The 20,514-nt window shown below is 46.9% G+C and overlaps 6 protein-coding genes across 6 annotated transcripts; 3 read left to right on the top strand and 3 right to left on the bottom strand.

Annotated features, from left to right (window-relative positions):
* Positions 1 to 401: 401 nt before the first annotated feature.
* N7482_004869 (uncharacterized protein) lies at positions 402 to 1,067 on the bottom strand (the record flags this gene model as incomplete). Its single annotated transcript, XM_056686994.1, has 1 exon — positions 402 to 1,067. The coding sequence occupies one exon, from the start codon at positions 1,065 to 1,067 to the stop codon at positions 402 to 404; it is 666 nt and encodes a 221-aa protein (XP_056542549.1).
* A 1,145-nt stretch (positions 1,068 to 2,212) lies between these two features.
* N7482_004870 (peroxiredoxin family protein) lies at positions 2,213 to 3,024 on the top strand (the record flags this gene model as incomplete). Its single annotated transcript, XM_056686995.1, has 5 exons — positions 2,213 to 2,262; positions 2,350 to 2,462; positions 2,545 to 2,708; positions 2,767 to 2,913; positions 2,989 to 3,024. The coding sequence occupies 5 exons, from the start codon at positions 2,213 to 2,215 to the stop codon at positions 3,022 to 3,024; spliced, it is 510 nt and encodes a 169-aa protein (XP_056542550.1).
* Positions 3,025 to 3,388: 364 nt separating this feature from the next.
* N7482_004871 (uncharacterized protein) lies at positions 3,389 to 4,816 on the bottom strand (the record flags this gene model as incomplete). The annotated part of the gene is made up of 1 exon (XM_056686996.1): positions 3,389 to 4,816. The coding sequence occupies one exon, from the start codon at positions 4,814 to 4,816 to the stop codon at positions 3,389 to 3,391; it is 1,428 nt and encodes a 475-aa protein (XP_056542551.1).
* Positions 4,817 to 6,466: 1,650 nt separating this feature from the next.
* N7482_004872 (uncharacterized protein) lies at positions 6,467 to 8,084 on the bottom strand (the record flags this gene model as incomplete). Its single annotated transcript, XM_056686997.1, has 6 exons — positions 6,467 to 6,516; positions 6,568 to 6,633; positions 6,690 to 6,848; positions 6,928 to 7,136; positions 7,525 to 7,619; positions 7,809 to 8,084. 6 exons carry the CDS (start codon positions 8,082 to 8,084, stop codon positions 6,467 to 6,469), a joined length of 855 nt encoding a protein of 284 aa, XP_056542552.1.
* A 1,549-nt stretch (positions 8,085 to 9,633) lies between these two features.
* On the top strand, positions 9,634 to 11,361 carry N7482_004873 (sugar porter family MFS transporter; the record flags this gene model as incomplete). Its single annotated transcript, XM_056686998.1, has 2 exons — positions 9,634 to 9,728; positions 9,840 to 11,361. 2 exons carry the CDS (start codon positions 9,634 to 9,636, stop codon positions 11,359 to 11,361), a joined length of 1,617 nt encoding a protein of 538 aa, XP_056542553.1.
* Positions 11,362 to 11,784: 423 nt separating this feature from the next.
* N7482_004874 (uncharacterized protein) lies at positions 11,785 to 12,484 on the top strand (the record flags this gene model as incomplete). The annotated part of the gene is made up of 2 exons (XM_056686999.1): positions 11,785 to 11,822; positions 11,881 to 12,484. The coding sequence occupies 2 exons, from the start codon at positions 11,785 to 11,787 to the stop codon at positions 12,482 to 12,484; spliced, it is 642 nt and encodes a 213-aa protein (XP_056542554.1).
* Positions 12,485 to 20,514: the final 8,030 nt, after the last annotated feature.

The raw sequence follows: 20,514 nt of genomic DNA on the forward strand, positions 1-20,514 counted from the left end.
AAAAATAGAAGACACAAGGTAGGCTTAGAGTCGACCTTGAAGAGGAGCAGCGGCTCTTGAATCAACAGCAGGTAGGCGAGGCTCCAGCAACCCCTTTCACGTGTGACTTCTCGGGCAGCCTAAAGTCCTGTCAGGATTTTGACATGCCTACGTATTATGAACGTGTAACTAAAAGGAGATTTATTGCAGTAAACATTTGGCACTAGCACTGGGCAGCATAACAAGCCACTTGATTTGCCCCAAGGCCCCCCTCCGACAAATCCCTGAAGCTATAGCCTATGATTTGATGGTCGTAGCCGTTGGATAACCGCATTAATCGATTGTCGTGCGTCGTTCTGGCTCTGCCAAAAAGGAGGTAACGCCTGTGCAGCTTTAGTAAGTCTTTGCAGACTTTCTATCCCTCAAGTAGCATGGCTACTTGGGACGCTGCTTCCGGTTTGGTTCAAAGACAGATTGAACACCTCGAGGGAGATGAGTCCTTTGTAGCCCGTCGCGAGGACGGCAGCAGCCACAAGCTCGACTGGCATATAGCCCCCACGGGATTGTTCCAAAGGATAAAGCCGATGGCTCCTCGACCAGGGGAGGAGAGCCGGGGTCATGGGGTCACTGGGTGGAATGAACGTCGCCGGGTCCACGAGTTTGGCGTCGCCGCACTGGAAAAAATAAATCCGATCACCTGGGACGGTGAGGGCGAGAGAGATAAGTGACCCGGTAAGAATATCGAGTGATTCTTCCAGAGTGGGATAGATGCGGCCATGCCCGGCTGGGTTATAGGGATCCGCAAACTCAACAGCCAGGATGTTGAACGCATCGATGATCAGTCCCACGTTGGGACGATTGGCGAATCGCACCACCTCCCACGATGCCGACCAAGTGTTTCTCGTCGCCCAGGAGAGACCCTCATACCCGATCGTCAACATTCGCCCGCCATCCTTTCTCGCATATGCAGTGGCCATGTCTCCCAGCTCCGCGAGATCTCGAGCAACGGTCTTAAGATCCGAAGTCACGCCGGCATCGGTGCGGATATTGGCGTACATGAAGACCAGATCGGTGTCAAAAGCTCGCATAAAGGGAAACCGCTTCGCGACCAAATCAAGGGTTGTACGGCGCTCCGTTGGGTCTTTAACGCCCTTAATCTTGCGAAGAGGCTAGGTGCAAGCGGAGCGCATTCCTAACGACTTCACCAGGTCGCCTAGCTGACAGGCAACCTGGAGGTTCTGAGGAGTAGCCTCCCATAGCTGATCTCCTGGGAGCCCGTGCTCCTCTAAATAAGCAGCCCAACACTCGTCGAATAAGTCGATCCATCGATAGCCCGCTTAGGCGGCTGCTTCGAGTCTTGGGGCAAGCCGGTGCTTCCTGCAGTTCCCGAGAGATAGCGTAGCGATGCCGAGTTCATTCTTCCCCAGGGGAGGCCAGGTCGGCGGCATGATTTAAAAATTGAGAACGTTAGAAGAGTGCCGAGGATATTCCTTGCATCCTGGCTGGTAATTGGAGAAGGAAGATGGATGATCGAATACCCGCGAATCCCACTCCACCGGACTCCACCCCCGCAGACCGGCGCCTTATTTTAACATGCCGGAAGTTCTGGCCTTGCCAAGGGATATCATCATCGACCGACTGAAGAACAGGCAGAGTATTGATGCAAAAGACGGTTTCAAAGGTGTTCCATGCACATGGCCATCAAAGAAGAGAAAGCGGAATTGGTGTTGACGCAGACGTCATCAGTCATCTACCTCTTACCGGCACATTTGTACTCATAGCTCCTACCCGGAAACCAGCTCCTCTTGGGTTTTACCTCACGATGTTTAACGGATGGCTATTGCTTTTCTGATCGGTACTGGGCTGTTAGAGCAATCTCCATACATGTCGCCCGCACCCATACTATGGATTCACAGACGTCCCCTGCGGGGATATGCCAACCATATCAACCTTGCCGGTCCTCGAATCTCCACGGAATCTCCACGGAATCTCCCGCAGTTTAAACCGGACCAGGTTTGTCGGCCACAAGAATATCGGTAAACTGGATTCGAGTTGCGAGTTGGACTCGCAGCGGCGGGCTCCGTTCCCCGGTCGCGTCCCCCCACTAATCACATCAGTCAGCTTGGAGATCGTCCTGCCCCGCATTGCTCCTCCCGGTCGCTTCTATCTTTCTTTTTACAACCACCTCATCCGCCTTGCTCTCCACCGACCTCCTTCGGTTTTGAAACCCAAAATGACAACTCTCAAGCCCGGCGATGCGTTCCCCAGTGACGTTGTCTTCAAGTGAGTCTCGGCAATCCCTCCCCTAGAGGACCCTCACCCCCCTCTCCTCGCACTTCACCCCCATGACAGCTTTGCTGATCATCGTAGGTATATCCCTTGGTCCGAGGAGAGCGGTGACATTACCGCCTGTGGTATCCCGATCAATTACAACGCTTCGCAGGAGTGGGCGAACAAGAAAGTCGTCCTCTTCTCCGTCCCTGGTAGGTTTGGAACAGCTCCCTTCCCAGATTTCCCCGACCACGACGCGACCAGGAGCTGACTGCCGGGTTCCGAAACTCTCAGGTGCTTTCACCCCGACCTGCTCTGTCAACCACATGCCGGGCTACATTAAGAACCTGCCTCAGCTCCGTGAAAAGGGGGTGGATATCGTGGCAGTGGTTGCGTTCAACGATCCCTTTGTGATGAGCGCCTGGGGCAAAGCCAATCAAGTGCGCGGAGATGAGATCGTGAGTAAATACCCCACTGTTTGGGTGTCGCGACCAGTCACTGACAATCTCGGGGTAGCTATTCCTCTCCGACCCTGATGCCAAATTCTCCAAGAGCATTGGTTGGGCCGATGAGGCATCCGGACGTACCGGCCGGTATGCCATAGTCATTGACCACGGCAAGGTCAGCTATGCCCAGATCGAAACTGAGAGGGGCGTAGTGAAGGTGAGGACACAAATTTCTCCTCTCCACAGCTACCGACTAGTCACAGAACAGCTAATTGATACAAACGGTGTGCAGAAATCGGGTGCCGATACTGTTCTCGCGTCGCTCTAGATCGCATTCTTGGAAACGACGTAGATCCTACTCGCAATTGGTCACCAATCGCCAACACTCTGAGCTCTGTTCGTTCATGAATGTCAGTCATTAGACGACTCTATAGATAGAACACCTGATCATCGCAATATACGATACATGCCCATTGAAAAATCAAGTCGCAATGCGAGAACAAGCTCCAGACCCGGGTCAAAGAATGTACAGCATGGGAACAAATCTATATAGGTGGAAACCTCATCCACCGCGCGTGAGAATATTGAGTACATCTCTATAATGCCGCAACCAAAAAGAACGTCCCCAGAAAAAAATCAAAGTGGTATCTTGTCGCCAAATCACATCAAAAACGATCGTCCTCAAAAGGGGCTTAGCTATGCATATGTTGGGAGAAGACGCGGTCGTGGACATGCAACTCAAGCCCAGAAGAGACGCAGTCCACGTGTAAAGTCTCGGCAGCTTGCATGATTTTGGGCTTGATGGTGTTATGGGAGGGTTCGGAGGCCGGAGCGCTGGTGTCACCGGACTCATCGGACGTGGCATTCTGGAAGGACCCCTCAATATCTAACCGTTGGAGGTGAGGGAACCGAGTACGGTGGTTCTTGACCACGGTCTGGAGTTGTGAGACGAGCATGCCAAGATACCGCTCCTCGCATCCTTCGATGTAAAGTGTCTCCAGAGACTGAGGAAGGCAATTCAGCAGCGGGACAGTCGGCTCAGTTTGATATCGAATATCAAGGAGGTTAGGCAGTCGAATGCGGACTTCTCGAAGAGCAATGAAATCGGCCAGGGATCCAAACCATTCATCGTGAGTTTGATTTAGTCCGGCAGCGGTGAAAGGATAGTGATCGCCGTAGTGATCGAGCCATAATGTGTGGAGTGTCTCTTTGCTCCGAGTCAATGAGCGATAGAACGCAGCGGGCTGATAGCCGTGGGAAGCGACGTGCGAATCCGAATGCTGATACTTGAACGATTTCAGATCAGCACACGACGCAGTCAAGGCTTCCATGCCCTGGTTTCCATTGCTGGCACGCAGGTCGATTTCAGTAATGGAAGAAACGCCGAACGCTGATTGTTCCACTTCGTCGGTGTGGGGATTTGATTCTACCGGGTCCGAGGTCGGGTCCACCACCGAGTTGGCAACAATTGTACGCATGGAGGGTAATCGGAAGAACGGTAGTAGGAGAGCTGACGGGGGCTGATGAGAGCCGAAACCGGCGTTCTCCGGGGGTGCAGGATGGTTGAGCTCCTCTCGGCGGTGTAGCGAGACTTTGCATAGATGTTGGAAAGCGGGCTGAGTTTGAAACGGTCTCTCGCCATTGATGGCCCGTTGCAGGGTGCGGTGCAGGCAGGGAGTATGCGCGGAGTATGCAAGGTGAAGCTGTCGGAGCTGGGTCAACAGGGGCAGCATCAGTGCAATCCATGCATCGCCGCGACCTCTTCCAAGATCCTCCTCCCACTGCGACGTCTCGTCATGTGAATGTGATGAGACCTCCACACGATCCCTCAAAGCGTCAGAGCACTTTAGCGCTGCTCGTTCCTCGTCGGAGATGTGTTCTGCCCGCCAGCCGCTGAGGTCGAGCTCGCGAACTGCTCTTGCGAGAGGCAGTCGTTTCGTGGTAGCATGCAGGAAGGAGTAGATGTCGCGCCAGTGATTTAGCCGCGCTGTCCGATAAACAAGGGAAAGAAAGAGGTCATGGAAATGACGGGAGACAAAGATTAGTTGCCGGCGATCTGCATGGTCGTCCAGCTGCTCACCTACCATGAGGAGCACATCGTTCGGTAACGTGAGAGCCATGGTAGTTTGATATGCAGTGGTCTCGAAGAGCTGTTCAAGTGGACTCTCCCACCCGGGCTAGTTATTCTCCATAAAGCATTAGCCAAGCAGAAGAACAACAGAGTTGTCAGCAAAAGGGGGCAATGTCGGGAGGAAATATGAAATCTTCCCTAAAGGCCGAAGTCAAAACCGCGAGGCATCCACCGATAAACGGCTTATCAGTGTGGAGGCAACGGCTTGTTCGCTGGCACGGCGGAACGGCGGCTTCAGAGAGGGCCACCCAGCCCTAACTCGGCCCACTGGTCGGGACTGATCTGGTGCCAGGCATTGGTCAATGCCGATAGAGAATGGAGCCGGTGGACACTTTGGAACACTGTTGGAACTTCGGGACCACTCGAAGCGGACCCTTCGGAGGACTACAGTATGGATGAGTTTTTCGTGCTCCACTATGTGGTCACCAATGTTGCCGCCCTAAATAAAATTGGAGACGGGAAAAGTTCTGGTTTCCAGGACATTCAGGTATGAGTAGTATGGGTAGTATAGATGCCCGAGTCCTGTACTAGATTTACAAGATCGATAATTGATGTTCTATAATCAATAATCTAACAAACTGCCCGAGCGGGCATTAATGTAGTCCTTGCCAGTCCGTCATGATCGGCCAATCTTGTCTGCAGGCTTCCTGCGGCGGGTCTTGGCGGCCAAAACAGTCAAGTCTGCCGAGGGACGGCGGAGACCGCAAATTGGTTGACAGCAGTCTCTGGTACTGTAGGAATATAGGAACATTAATTGTTAATAAGGGGCGGACGGCACAGTGTCGCCAAAAATATGCATTCAGCTTACACATACCTGAATCCTTAATCTGGGTATCTCATGTATGGGGGTTCTAAAAGCTGGCGATGACGCTGCCGCAGAAATCTACGTTTATGACCATCCAATGGGTAAAATACTCAGCACCCCTCGTAGAACCTCGTTTGGTTAATTTAGATCTTCAGACGAGAGATTCTATAGAATAAACTCAGTGATTCATCTCGTCAGAGAGCTAAGGAGACAAAAGGGTTCTAGTAGTAATCCATTCGTCGAAATCATCTATCAAGCACCTCGCTGGCGAACACCTATGCGGAAAGGGCAAGAAGTTCCCGGTCGCTTATCATCTTTAAGAACAGATCGACCGACGTAATTATACCAAAAGGGATCTTAGGCATGGACGTGATTATTTGATCGCGCGGTGTGACGTTTTCTGCGGATAAATGGCTGCGGAGTCGATACCGTGGTCGATCTTCCGAGATGTGGGTTGACGGTGGGCACAGGGGGCGCTGTGACGACGGAAGACATCGAGGTCCGGGGCAAGCCAGTGGACGAGGCCTTAGCTGTTAAATTCTTGGGCGAGCCAGCCGCCTTTGGCGGTGCCCCAAAACCGGGGCACATGGAGGGGAGAGGCATCGTGAGATAGTAGGTGATGTAAGACACGATTAGCAATGGCTGTGACCACCTTTGTACTATCAACCTCGTGACCATATAACATAATATTTTATGTCCGGCCTAGATGGCCTGAGGACAAGTTGTACTTGGGATATGATATACATCCAGCGAGGGCTTTGCTCAGGAATGGATCGCTGTCGTCGCCGGCTTCGGAGGCTTCGACATTCACATTGACTCCAGCGGACGCCACCTTCAGCCAAAATGGTGCTTCTGAGGATCATCTGTGCAGGCCGCCCCCGATGCTGCCGTCAATTAACTGGAGAAATCCACGCTATGTCCGGCTGTTCACTTACACGATGCCACAGTGAGAGTCCCTCCAGCCCAGGGCTCGAGGCCAATCCGGATTTGCAATCCAGTATCTATGAAGATGTCAGCATAGAGGTAATATTTAAAGCTGCCCAATCTCGACTTTTACCCAACACTTCCAATGTCCAACCAATTGTAGCCTTAGCATTGACCTTGATCCCACCACCGATAGAAGCATCAAGTGTAATCGGCTTCTTGGACAGCGTCGGCATCCACCCGCTCGCAGCCACATCAGGCGAGATTAAATCAATTTTCAGTTCTGCGGAGCCTTCAAAGCCAATTTAGTCTCCTAACTCTGGCACCTAACAAAAAGCCGCAACCCCGGATGAAGGTTATTTTCTATATACCTGCTGCAGGCTTTGTGGAAGACTTTTCCATTTTGCTGACCGGTGGATAATCAACTGGACTTGGGCCCTGTGGTACGGTAACCACGGAGCTTAAAGATGACGCTTTTACAAGCGGACTCAGGAACACGAAAGTAAAATGAGGGATCGAGTTAAACTCCGCACCAGACGGCGTAGATTTATTGCTCGTAGTAGGGGTCTTGGCCAGACATCTAGAATTATAGTCACTACATGTATTAATTCCGATGTCCCTTCTTGGAACCAGAGCCGACCATTCAGAGTCGTATGTTTGATCAAGTACTCGTTGACAGCGGTCGCAATTCAGCTAACAATTCCTGTATTGAATCCATCCTTTCAGTTTGGGACTTATTATGACTCCTGCTTGACGTCCCACGAAGCCATTCTCATATAGCACGGATTTAATCACGAACTATCACCATCTCAACTTCCCTGGGAATCTGTAAGGGGAAGTAGAACGGACCCTGAGACAAAAAGGTAACTAATGGGGAACAACAAACCAAAGATCCCCCTCTCTATATAACGAAAAAGAAAAAAGAAAAAAAAAGCTTCAAATCAGACGAAACCCGAACGCAGGCTCACCCAGTCGCGCTGTTGCTCTCGGGACCGATTAGCGTCTTGACCAGCCGTACCCACGATGGGCACCAGCGTGGAGGTGGCGGCGCCCACGGCGCGCCCTAGTCGTTAAGGCGTTCCACCTGGGTGTGAGAGTGGGGCCAATCCCCGCGGCCTTGATCTGCGGGGGGCGCGGCCGCCAGGGGTGTCAGTGGTGCGTCCATGCACGGGAATACCTAGGGTAATCTGGGGGCAGAAGGAGCCTGCCGGGGTTTGGAATGATCATTCAACTACGTGGAGAGCAAAGTTACGGAGAAGTTGTTAATCCGGCCATGATCGGCAATGGCCCGGAGGAATATCGCGGGGCAACCAGTCGGCGTGGGCGTCCAGGATGTCGATGTTGCGTTGTACCAGGGGAAGACATCCCATGCAGTCGCCAGTGCTGCGGTGGCTTGGTAACGGAGATCAGTTGCATCAGGGTCGTTGTCGATCCTATACAAATTGAGGGAGGGAGAGACGGGGCGAGCGCCAGAATGGGCGACAGGGCCGAGCGCGATCAACCTGTGTCGCAAGTAAGGAGTAGCCATTCCGAATCGCCAGAGAGGGTCGTGGTACACCGGGGACGGAGGCCGAAGGATCGAATCCATGCAATAACACAGCACTCCATGCGGACTACCCCGTACTCAACCCTCAACCTGGGGACCGGGCATAGCTGCACACCAAATGCCTGGCGGTTGTGCCCGGAGACTGTCGCGGCCAGGATGCCACACACTCCAGCACCAATCACGGCTGCAGATCGGATGCCGGTATAGCCTTGGGGTTTGGATTTGGGTTTGGGTTTGGGTTTGGGTTTGGGTTTGGGTTTGGGTTTGGGTTTGGGGGGAGGCAAGCGGGGGAAGGTGCCGGTGCTGGTGCTGGTGCCGGTGCTGGTGCTGGTGCTGGTGCTGGAACGACCGTAAAGAAGCAAAGCTTGGGAGGCTTTGCGCGGTCCGGCTGGAGCAAAGCGTGACATTCGAGCGTTGAGAGAAAGTGACAAGCCACTTGACAGCAAGCAACGGCTATTTCACGCCATCCAGCGCCATCCAGCGCCAGGGCCAAAGCCGCCGCCGTCATCAAGAACAAAAACTCCGGATGGTGCACGACGCAAGCTCCTCAAGGCCGCTGCTGAAACAGGCAATTGGGCGCTGATTGGCCGACGCGATGAAACCATGTGGCGTGCCAGTCGACCCTCGAAGTTACATGCGCTCAGACACACTCCCGATCGGCCAGCAACTCTTGACAGACGGTCCACCGACCGTCCACAGCTCGGTTGTTCGCAAGGGCGCCAGGGCCCTCGGGCGGGCTGAGGAGGCGCCGAGGCCGCCTGCTCATTGGCGGCGAAGCGGACCAAGAAGTTTAGTCTCTTAGCGCCGAGTCTCGCAGTGATCTGTCGCTGGCTTTGACGTACCAGGATATATGGGGGATATGCGGAGTGTCTGTGGTGAAGGGTGGGTTCGCTCGATGGTTTCCACCGTACCAGCCTGTGCCATGCCATGTCAGCACGCTGTTTCCCCACGAAATGCCCATTTGGGACCTTGCTGAGACTGCTTGTTTGGCCTTGTTTGGCCTTGTTTGGCCTCGTTTGGCCTTGTTTGGCCTCCACCTGACACATGGCCCTTCCCCGCATCTCCGCAAAGAGCAAGTTAGGGTCTGGTCACTGGACCTCGCAGGGGCCAATGGATCGTGTGTGGATGATGGATCAGGATCAGGGATCCCTCGACTTGCACGGTAACATCACTCTGGCCCTGCACACCCCATTGCTGAAGGCATAGGCGTGTCCGCTCGGACGCTACGTACCGCGTCCTCGGACTCCCACAATGATTCGATGGGATACCGGGGGAGTTACGGTCTCCCTGTTTCCTAGGGTAGCCTCCCCATTACGGTTCGTTCTCCTTTTCTCTCTTTTCTTTTTTCCTGGGGTATCGTCCTTTGTCCCGCCATCGTGCTTGCCGATTGCCGACCGGCTTGTATATAACCCTTTTATTTCTTTCCCTCCTTACCGCTGGCCTTATTGCGTTCCCTCTTTGCCTTTCCCTTCACTCCCTGCCGCCAGGCTGCGTGCACCATCTTCCACACCTCCTGCCCACCCAGTCCATCATGGGCTACGTGATCGGAAACATCTACGTTATCACCACCGTGGCCGTCATTGGCGGTGCACTGTTTGGTTTTGACATTGCGTCTATGTCTGCCATGTACGTCTTTCCCCTACGCCCCCTTTATCCCCCCAAACACTCTCTTCCATCCTGTCCAGACCCATGGACTCGCTAACAGGGTCATCCTCCCCCCTCTTCTGTGTTTCACAGTCTTGGCACCCAACAGTATAAATGCTTCTTCAATCAAACTGGCCGCGGCGATGATGGCTCCTGTGGTGGCCCGACCTCCTCTACCCAGGGTGGGATCTCCGCCGCCATGCCCGGTGGCTCGTTCGTGGGTGCTCTCATATCTGGTATTCTGACCGACTGGCTCGGTCGCCGCTTGGCCATTCAGAGTGGCTCAGTGATTTGGTGCATCGGCAGTGCTATTGTCTGCTCATCCTTCGGTATCGCTCAACTGGTGGTTGGCCGCTTCATCAACGGCGTCTCTGTCGGCATTCTCAGCGCCCAAGTGCCCGTCTATGTCGCAGAACTGGCGCAACCCAGTAAACGTGGTCAGGTGGTCGGCGCACAGCAGTGGGCAATTACCTGGGGCATTTTGATCATGTTCTACATTTCCTATGGCAGCAGCTTCCTGGCCGGCCCCGCCGCCTGGCGTCTGCCCTGGGGTCTGCAGATGATCCCGGCGGTCTTTCTCTTCGGGATGGTCTTCCTGCTCCCGGAAAGTCCTCGTTGGCTGGCCAAGCATGATCGGTGGGAGGAGGCGCACGAGGTGCTGGCCTTGGTGCACTCGAAGGGTGACAAGAATGCCCCCTTTGTGCAGACCGAGCTGCAAGAGATTCGCGAAATGGTGGAGTTTGAGCGCGCGAACTCCGATGCATCCTACCTGGATCTCTTCAAGGGCAACATGATCTTCCGGACCCATATCGGCATGTTCACCCAGATCTGGTCTCAGCTCACCGGAATGAATGTCATGATGCTTTACATCACGTATGTCTTCGGCATGGCCGGTCTGTCGGGCAATGCCAACCTCGTCGCCTCGTCCATTCAGTATGTGATTAACGTGGTGATGACGGTCTTCGCCCTGCTTTTCATCGACCGATGGGGACGACGTACTCCGCTGCTCATCGGCTCAACCCTGATGATGACCTTCATGTTCGCCAATGGTGGGATCATGGCGAGTTACGGCAAGCCGGCCCCAGTAGGCGGACTTAACCATACTCCCGAGCAATCCTGGGACCTGAGCGAGGCCCCCTCCGCCGCCAAGGGGGTGATTGCCTGCACGTATCTGTTTGTGGCCAGCTTTGCCCCTACCTGGGGCCCGGTGAGCTGGATCTACCCACCCGAGCTCTATCCGCTGCGCCTACGTGGTAAGGCTGTGGCCGTGTCAACCGCATCCAATTGGATCTTCAACTTTGCCTTGTCCTACTTTGTCCCCCCGGCGTTTGAGAACATCAAGTGGAAGACCTACCTCGTCTTCGGTGTTTTCTGCTTTGCCATGACGGTGCACGTCTTCTTCTGCTTCCCCGAGACGGCCGGCAAAACCCTGGAAGACGTCGAGACCATGTTCGCCACCCCGGGTCTCAAACCCTGGCAGACCAAAGTTCAGTTCCATCACGTGCGCCAGTTGGAGACGGGTGCTCTCCAGTCGGAGAAATTGGCCGATCTGCATGCGGAGGCCGGGACTCGCTCCACTGAGAAGGAGACTGTTGTGACGCCTCCCAAGGAGTAGAACCTTTGGACTTGCTTCTGGATCTTCCACCGGAGAGCGTTGCTTCTTGACTCGAGAATACCATGTTGAGCTATATCTGCTCTCTTGTACTACTGATCCTGTGATGCACCCTTGGCTTCCACCGGCACAATCCGGTGGCTGACAACGATTTGCTATTTTGGGGGAGCTGTTTGGTGTATCCACTGAACTCTAGAGTTTGAATGATAGTCACCGTGGATACGAATGAAACTGTCTGTTCTAATTACCCAATTTTGGCACTGGATAATGTGTAGTTTGAAACTTTGCCTCAAAACCTGACACTACGAGGAGGTTTTGTGCACGGCGCCCAGCGCAAAATTCGCTGCAGACCGTTAGGTACACATTGCACACACCGGGAAGTTCAGTACCATTCGATTCCTATTTTACCCTCCTCCTTCTTCTCAAATGCTCACTATGAATGCCTCAGAAGGGGAAATTCATTGGTCAGTTCACGATGTCTCCACGTCTCGCTGATCTTCACTGTGGGCTGCCATGACCTAGGGTCCTAGGAGTCAGCACACTTCCCAGCAAGGAACGGATTGGTCGACATCGGCATCCTCTTCAAATGACCCGATCATGCGTGGTTCCACTTTGCCAGATTGTTGAATCCAGGCATCCTGCTCCAGGCATCCCGCTGGCCCTTTTAGCCCCCATTTTAGCTTACGCTCGTATTCTGCGCGACATCGATTCAGCTGGTGATTTGACTGCCATTTCCTGGAACCCCACCACCCCACAAAGCTTTGCCCTAAGCCTTCCCGCATGGGCGCAAGCAAAATCATGGGCTCCTTCGTCAGTCCAAGACGACAGCCGTTGGCTAGAGGTTGCGCCTCTGCCGCACCGTGACGGCGCGTCGACGAATGAATACCGCGACTCCCACCGATCGGCGGTTGAAATGGCTCCGGAATTGGCCATGCGAGATACGGAAGAATTGCTGCTGCAGCTAGAACCTCCTGCTCTGCAAGAGAACGACCCGAGCACACCCCTATACCGCCTCCGAGCGGGCAAAGATGCTGCGCCTTTAGATGGTCCTCTGGGATGGATATTCCATCTTCCCCACTGCAGTCCGTCATCGCCATGGCAAAATATTCCTCTTGTTAGGGGGTAATACTGGAATTGAAGTGAAGGACACCCGGGGGAATAGCGATGATATTCCGCATTTGCACGACGTATCCGTCAATATAAATCGCGAGGGACTATGTGCGCAATGGCGCGAGTGACTGCGAATTTAAGGCCTTCACTCAAGACGGCGTTGGATGAAAGGGTTGGTGCAGACGCCCGCGGAGTGGAAATTGACCCTTTGTGCCGATCGTACCTAGGCATCCACCTTGACCGAGAAGCCATGAAGTACTTCAAGATGACTACAAAAATGGCCGACTAGCTAACTAGGTCAGCATGGGTGTAGTAAGGGCGATAATCGGAGAAATACCCCGGTGATAGACGCCCTTCTGGGAAGTCATATATTGCCATATTGACTGCGTAAGCTTAATACCGATGAATTCGAAGATTTTGCCGTTGAATTCGTGCAGAACACCGCTTTACCAATGGAAGGTGACCTTTCTGGTGTCTATTTGTCGACCGTCGCTCAGAAAATGAATAGACACGCTGATACACGCACTACACCGCGTACCTCTCTTTTCACAATAGCGCGTTGCGTAATTATCAAAACACTACAATTCAGTAGGCAACAACACTTATTATTATGAATGAAGCGAGCTATACAATATATTACGTAGAGTTGAATATTATCAGGGCAAGCTGATACTGTATAGCCTAGTATGCGAAGACGACGAATGATATCAAGCGGAACCAATATAGATGAATAACATTGATTGATTCAGAAGGAAAATAGGGGGGGGAGCGCTGCTATAGACCCCCTTATAAAATAGGCGTATCGCCGATACTCGGCTATTATAAAGCCTAAGTTACTAACTAATCTCTAATTATATACGAAATACTAAACGAGTATAAACCTAGTAGTAACTAATTAGTTACTAGCGGTAAGATATCCCTTTATCTACTAATATACCTCCTTAGTAAAATGTCTATAGATAATTTACTATACTACTTTATCTGATAACCTTAGGTATTCGTTTCTCTGTCTAATAGACGTCTAATATCTTCTATACTAAACTATCTAACGAATTCGGTATACTTCTATCGAGGTAATAGCTTCGTTAGACCGTTAGCTACTATATCCGATATCTTAATCTACTATACTAGTATATATTTAGCCTAAACTTCTTACTATAGCTAGTATTAGTAAATATTAATATATCGGAGCTTTATATATAGCTAAAGTAATTCGCCTATTAATAGGTTAATAGTCTACTAGTTATTATATTATAGGATGATAGGGTAACTAGGAGTAAATATAATAGCTATAAATAGATAATTCTATATATATAGAGACTTACTAGTATCTAATATTACTAGTAATTTAGTCTTAGTAGTACTTATTATTACTATCTTCTACTTCGTAGTCTTCTAGTCTACTAGTCCTCTATATATTAGATAGATATAGCCCGATAAGCTCTTCCGGTTATAGTTATCCCTATATAATATATTACTAAAGAACTATATAGTAATTAGGTCTAAATTAGGTAGCTTTCGATAGTAGACTACTTTTATCTATATATAGTAGAGGTAAGTAATAACCTAGTTAATTATATTAATATAATTAAGAGAAGGGTTCGATAGGAACTAAGTGAGATATAAAATAGCTTTTACTACGTCTAGCTAGGTAATTATCGTAGTATATTACGCTAAGCCGATCTTAGTAAAGAATTTATACCTTTATTTATTAGTAGCTACTTCGCTATATAGTTTTAGATTAGCGATAGAAACTAGAGGGACTTTAAGGTATTTTCTAGTTATTAAATAATACTTATTAGCTATAGTAAAGATATAGATATCCTAGTAGAGCTATAATTTACCCTATCAATAATCTCTTATAATATATATACCTAGAAATTACTACGCTTTACCTATCGAGCGAAGCTCTTAGGTCTCTCTAAGGCTTTTAGCTATATTTATAGCTTCCTAATATATAGATAGGTAGTTAAAGATAAGAATATTATTAATATAGAAGATAATAATAATTCTATCTATAGTAAATAGGTAGATATCTTTATAAATAACCCTAAAGCCTAGCGCTATTAAGACTCTTAATATTTCTTATTACTAGAGTCTTAGTAATTTCCTTAGGCTATATAGGCCTTTTAAGAGTTTCTAATACTTTATTTTTTATATTAGGGAGTATAGACTAGGAGGAAGTTCTATATATACTTCTTTATTAATCTAGTTATTAAGGAATATATTAATAGTATTATATTAAATAGTATTAAGATTAAAAGCTACTATAAGAGTAAGGATAGCTCTAGCTATCTAAATAGCTAATATTACTAAATATTTCTTTTTAGTCGATATCTTTTAGAGATCTCTTTTTATATATATCCTAGCTTTATATTTAACTAATGAGATAACGGGAGTGTAAGAGCATGTTCTGTTATTATCGTAAGCGAATGTGTCTATAAGGACATAAGTGCGGTCAAACATGGCAGAAGGTATCCGTAAGGGGCCGAACATATAAGGTTAAAGGAAGATAAAGTACGCCTAGGATTATATCCTCCCCCACTTAATAAGACTCGACCCGAGTCTACCGTGCAAAATCAGTCCTTATCGGACCCGAAAGTGTACTAGCACACATAAATATATACGTAGATAAAAGAAAAGTAGCCGGTCGCGGCTAAACTATGGTTAAACTGTAGTGTGAAAGTACCCTACTAAACTACCTAGGGTACCTATCCGTAGGTAACCCGACGTATTATATAATACCCTAGTAGTTACGGAGGTGTTATATAACGTATTAGCACGTAGAAATACCCCCTATAGTAGATAAACGTAAATAGAGGTAACATTTCCGTTTTCGGATATAAAAGGACGTATCAGCTAAAAATATCAATAAAGATATAGCGTATTAGGTAAATAAACGGCTTAAATAACGGCCTAAGGCTAGTAGGCGCCCTAAGGCTGTCTACGTATCCGATATAAATATTATCAGATCCCCTACCGTCTACCGTCGCTCGTTAACGCCTATCTCATCTACCCTACGTAAGTTTCTATTAATTTCATCGGTTATCTATCTCTAAATACACTAGAATCAGCTACCCTAATATATTCGGCTACTAGATACCTTAGGGAGAGCCTTCCTAACGTATACGGCTAGCAGATACCGCAGGGATAGCTTTTCTAACGTATATAGCTATTAGGTACTCTAGGAATAGCCTTCCTATAGTGTACTACTATTAGGCACTTCCAGAAACAGCCTTCTTACTACGCCCTACTATTAGCACTTTAGAAATAGCCTTACTAATACTTCTATAACTAGGTTCCCTCCGAAGTATCTTTTCGGTCGTAATTATAGCCGATCCTTCCCCGACTCCTACCGCCGCTAGTAATAATAATTAGCCTTCTAACGCTACCGGCTCTACCGGCCCCCCTACCCCTAGGGACCCTTCGCTTCTTTTCGTGCTCGATAAGCTAGAAAAAGACCTAGTTATAGCTCCCGTTTAAGCTATACCTATTACTATAGCTCCCGTTTAGGCTATACCCCTTACTATAGCTCCTGTTATCGCTACTATTTCTCCTATCCCTATCGCTATTATAATTCCTACCGCCCCCGTCCCCTCTATTCCGGTCTCGAACCCTCCCGCTTAGGTTAAAGGGCTAAATAACTATAGTAATCCGGACATTTCCCTTTTTTATACTACGCTTAATCTAGCGCTTTTAAAGTAGCCTACCTAATAGAATATAGACTAGCGTAGGGGAAAGCCTAAGAACTATACTACGCCCTCCTAAATACGCTCTACCTTCGTTTAGTAGATCGGGTTCGTAGCCGAATAGGCCTATAAGTAATACGTAAATAGGTATAGACCGTTCGTAACCTACGTTATTAATATTACGGACAAGAAAGGTACCTTTAAACCGACTTTTAATAGGTCCTACGCCTACTATAATTTTAATATAGCTAGTAATTACTATAGCTTCCGGTAGCCTAGTTAGATGCTACCGAAATTTATCTTATAGCCCCTAAAAGACCTAAACCCTTACTACCCTACGTTAAAGTATCCTAATAAAGGTAGTCCGGGTAAGTCTAGTAAGGGTAAATACGCCCGTAAAGCTCTTACGGACTCCGATATAGAGGAAATTAAGGCTCTCCCTCCTAAACGGGTAGTTTCTGCTAGGCCCTCGACCCTAACTCGTAAGTATATAGACTATATTTACTAGAAATACCTTAAACTCCTCTATACTTATATAGAGTTTATAACTAAAAGGATCCTAACTAACTCTTCTACGTCTAGTAGGACCCGCTCCGCTATCGCTACCCCCCGTAAAGGTACTTCTAGTACTAGTAGTATATTATATATTACTATCCCGGCGCCTAGTACCGTATCCGTTCGGGTATATATATCTACGATCTCTAATAAAAGGAAGGATAAGGCCCCGGAGACTTCCTAGACTAGACCTTCCGCGGCCGATATTAGCCCGGCTATTATCCCGAACCTGTCCTTCTATAATCCTTAGCTCGTTCTGCCTACCGATAATCTATATATATAGGTAACTACTACGGACGATAACTTTACCGTTACCTATATAGCCTATTAGTCTATTCTTAGTATAATCGAGGCCCTATAGAAGTGCCGATGTAAGATAAAGGGCCCTTTAGAGAAGTTCGGCTAGTTAGATACTCCCGTTCCTTTTCTTATCGAGTCTAAGGAGAAGGAAGAGGAGGGTATAAAGAATCCCTATCTCTCGGACTAAGGTAGCTTCTAGCGTTCGGGGGCGTTCGGATAGGGATACCTAATATATTATTTTTCGGCGGCCGATATAGCCTTTTTATTAAATTTTCTCGATCGATAGTACCTATTTACTAGTAAATAGCTCCGATCTTTCGTAATTATTTACGAATTAAATATACTTTTTAAGAATTTTCTTTTCTAGGTAACTGTAGCTTCTAGCCGTAGGCTTATATATATAATCTTATTCTTAAAAGGACTATAAATATAATTTAGCTTTTATAGAGGTAACTAAAGCGACTAGTCCGAAGACGTCTGTAGCTTTTTAGTTACTAAAGGGACTATTACTATAAATAGCCTATTAAATAGTATCCTTTCGTGCTTATTAGCGTCCCGATAGCGCTAGATACCTTCCCGAAGAATATCTTCTTCGACTAAAGCTTCCGAATCTATAGTAGATTTATCCCCTAAAGCTTCCGACTAGAGTTTCTCCTAGTCTTTTTCCGTAGTTTTATACTATTTCTTTTTCTTCTATATATTTTTAGCTATATTCTTAGCGATAATACGCTAAGCGATCGCTTCCTTCTTTATTTATTTATAGCGTATACCGTTACGCCTAAATTCGTCCTATTCTTCTCGAGTAAATATAGATAAATCTAAGTAACTAGGTAGATATTTATCTACCTCGAGGATCTTTCTAATCTTTTTAGGTCTATTTAGGCGTAATCCGGCCCTACGAAGGGTATTATACGCTATCTAGGATATCTATAAACGCTTAGGATTATCTACGTTAGCTTCTAGAAGTCTTAATCTATTAATAAGGCTTCGGAGTATACGACTATTCGGCTCCTTAAGAGTATATATTCTAAGTAGATAGGCTAATAGGACCCGATAGGGCCTAAACTACTTACTCTCGAACTTCTATCTACTTTCGTTATAAATAAGAATCTAGTCTCCCTCCCGGAAGCTCGTCTTCGTAACTAAACTATTATAAATATAATTTATCCTAATAGCCCTAGCGAGTAGTAACTTATTTACCTTCGTCTAGATATTATTAAGATTCTAAAGCTTATCTAGCCTTTCTATAAAGGGTTAAACATTCGTAGATAAATTATTACTAGGGATTCGCGGATATATACTATATACTAAGAAGAATAGACTAAAGCTTATAATAGTATACTTATAGAGCCTTATAGCTAAGAGGGCTTACGAAAGGTATAGATCCTATACTTTTATCGGCTTATTTATTAGATACTTTATTAGTATCCGCCCTAAGAGTCCGTTTAAGTTCTCTACCTTCCTATTTATTTATAGGTAGTAGGGTATTATTATCCGGTGTTTTATCTTTAATAGATTTAGGTAGTAATAAACGGTACCGGCTAGGAGATTCTAGCTATTATCAGAAATTAACTCTATTAGTATACTATAGTATATAAAGATTTTATTATATAAGAACTAGCCTAACGCCTCCTTTATTACTTCCGGGATAGCTTTAGCGACCGGCTAACTAGTTATATAATCGATAGCCGTAATAATCTATCTATTCCTATTCGGAGTAGTTAGTAGGCGTCCGATTAAGTCAATACCCTATCTCTAGAAAGGTCGGATCTTAGTAGTAACTATATATTAGGGGGTTTCCCGCTCTAATCCTTTCTTAAAGCCCTATAAAACTTAATAATTCGGATATAATTATACGAGATCTTCTATATTCTACCGTATCTATAGCTACTACGCCCGTAGGCGAATAACTCTATTTAGGCCCGGATAGCCTAAATAGCCGAACTCTTTATATAGGTAGGATACTAAATCGCTACGAAAGACTAGCTCTAAATAAGATATATAAAACCCGTCTTCGTAGGTAAAGATTAGTTACTATTCCTCTACTCTTATACCTTTCGGTATACGGAAGCTTAAGTTCGGAGCGAACTTCTATACGGTCTTTATAGTAGCTTTATTATTTAGTAGCTCTTTATAGTTAAGGAAGTATATAGTTACGGCTAACTAATCTTCTTCTAGGACTTTATTAATAGTCTAGCGGACTATTTAAATTACGGCTAGGACGACGTCCTAGACCGGTCGGGATTATAATATATTTATAAGGCTATTATAAACGAAATTAGGCCTCCTACTAATTATATTAGGGACTATAGCGTCCGATCCCTTACGGTACTAAATTTTTAGGTCGTATTCCTAGAATTCACTAACCTAGTAAGCTAAACGCTTACTATAGGTCAGGGTTATCTATAAATACTATAAACTTATATAATTAGTAATAACTATAGTCTAGGTACTATTCTCGATATATCGATCCTATAGATATAGTATTTTTTTAATAGCTAATAGCTCTTTCTCGTAGACGGGGTAGTTTAATTCTACTCTAGTTAGCTTACGGCTATCGAATACTATTAGGTATAGCTTCTTATCTTAATTAGCTTAAAGTAATACTATCCTAATCGCCTATTCGGACGTATCTATTTCGATAGTAAAGGGCTTTACTCTATCCGCTTAGATTAGGATAGGAGTATCTATAAGCGCTTTCTTAAGCTTTCGGAAAGTACTCTTATAATCGGTCGTCTACCGAATCGGACGGAACTTCTTTTTATATAAGTCCTTATCCTTCTCTTTTAGTAACTTATATAGCGGTACGTAGATCTATATAAAACCTCGGATAAACTTACGATAGTACGTAGCTAGTCTAATAAACTAACGGACTTTATATATATTCCGAGGGGTCGGCTACTTCTAGATAATATTAACTTTAGTAGGGACTAGACGGATCTAACTATTCCTAATAATATAGCTATAGAATTCTAACTCCTTAGTCGCTATTATATATTTACCCGGCTAGGCGATTAGCTACTATTAATTAAGTACGGAGAGGACCTTTTCTAGGTATTAGTAATACTCTTCTATCGAATTAGAGAAGATTAAAATATTATTAAGATAGATAACTACGAAATCTCCTAAAAACGGCCGAAGGGCCTTATTTATAGTTATTTAGAAAGTAGCGGGGGTATTATAGAGTCCGAAAGGTATAGTAAGCTATTCGTACTTACCCTAAATCATATTAAAGGCAGTCTTCTCGATTAATCCCTCCCCTATCCGAATTTACTAGTACCCCGACGTAAGATCGATCTTTAATAGGACCCTAGCGGTACCTACCTAATCTAAAAGCTCCTAGATACGTAGTAATAGATACCCGTTCTTAGCCGTTAGTTTATTTAAAGCCCTATAATCTATATATATACGCTAACCGTTATTAGGCTTTTTTATAAAGATAATAGGGAAGCCTTATACGCTCGCTAATAGGCGGATTAAGCCTTTTTAAAGTAGGCTTTCG

Source organism: Penicillium canariense, assembly GCF_028826845.1.
Source record: "Penicillium canariense strain IBT 26290 chromosome Unknown utg000003l_segment0_segment0, whole genome shotgun sequence".
Taxonomy (NCBI): Eukaryota; Fungi; Ascomycota; class Eurotiomycetes; order Eurotiales; family Aspergillaceae; genus Penicillium; species Penicillium canariense.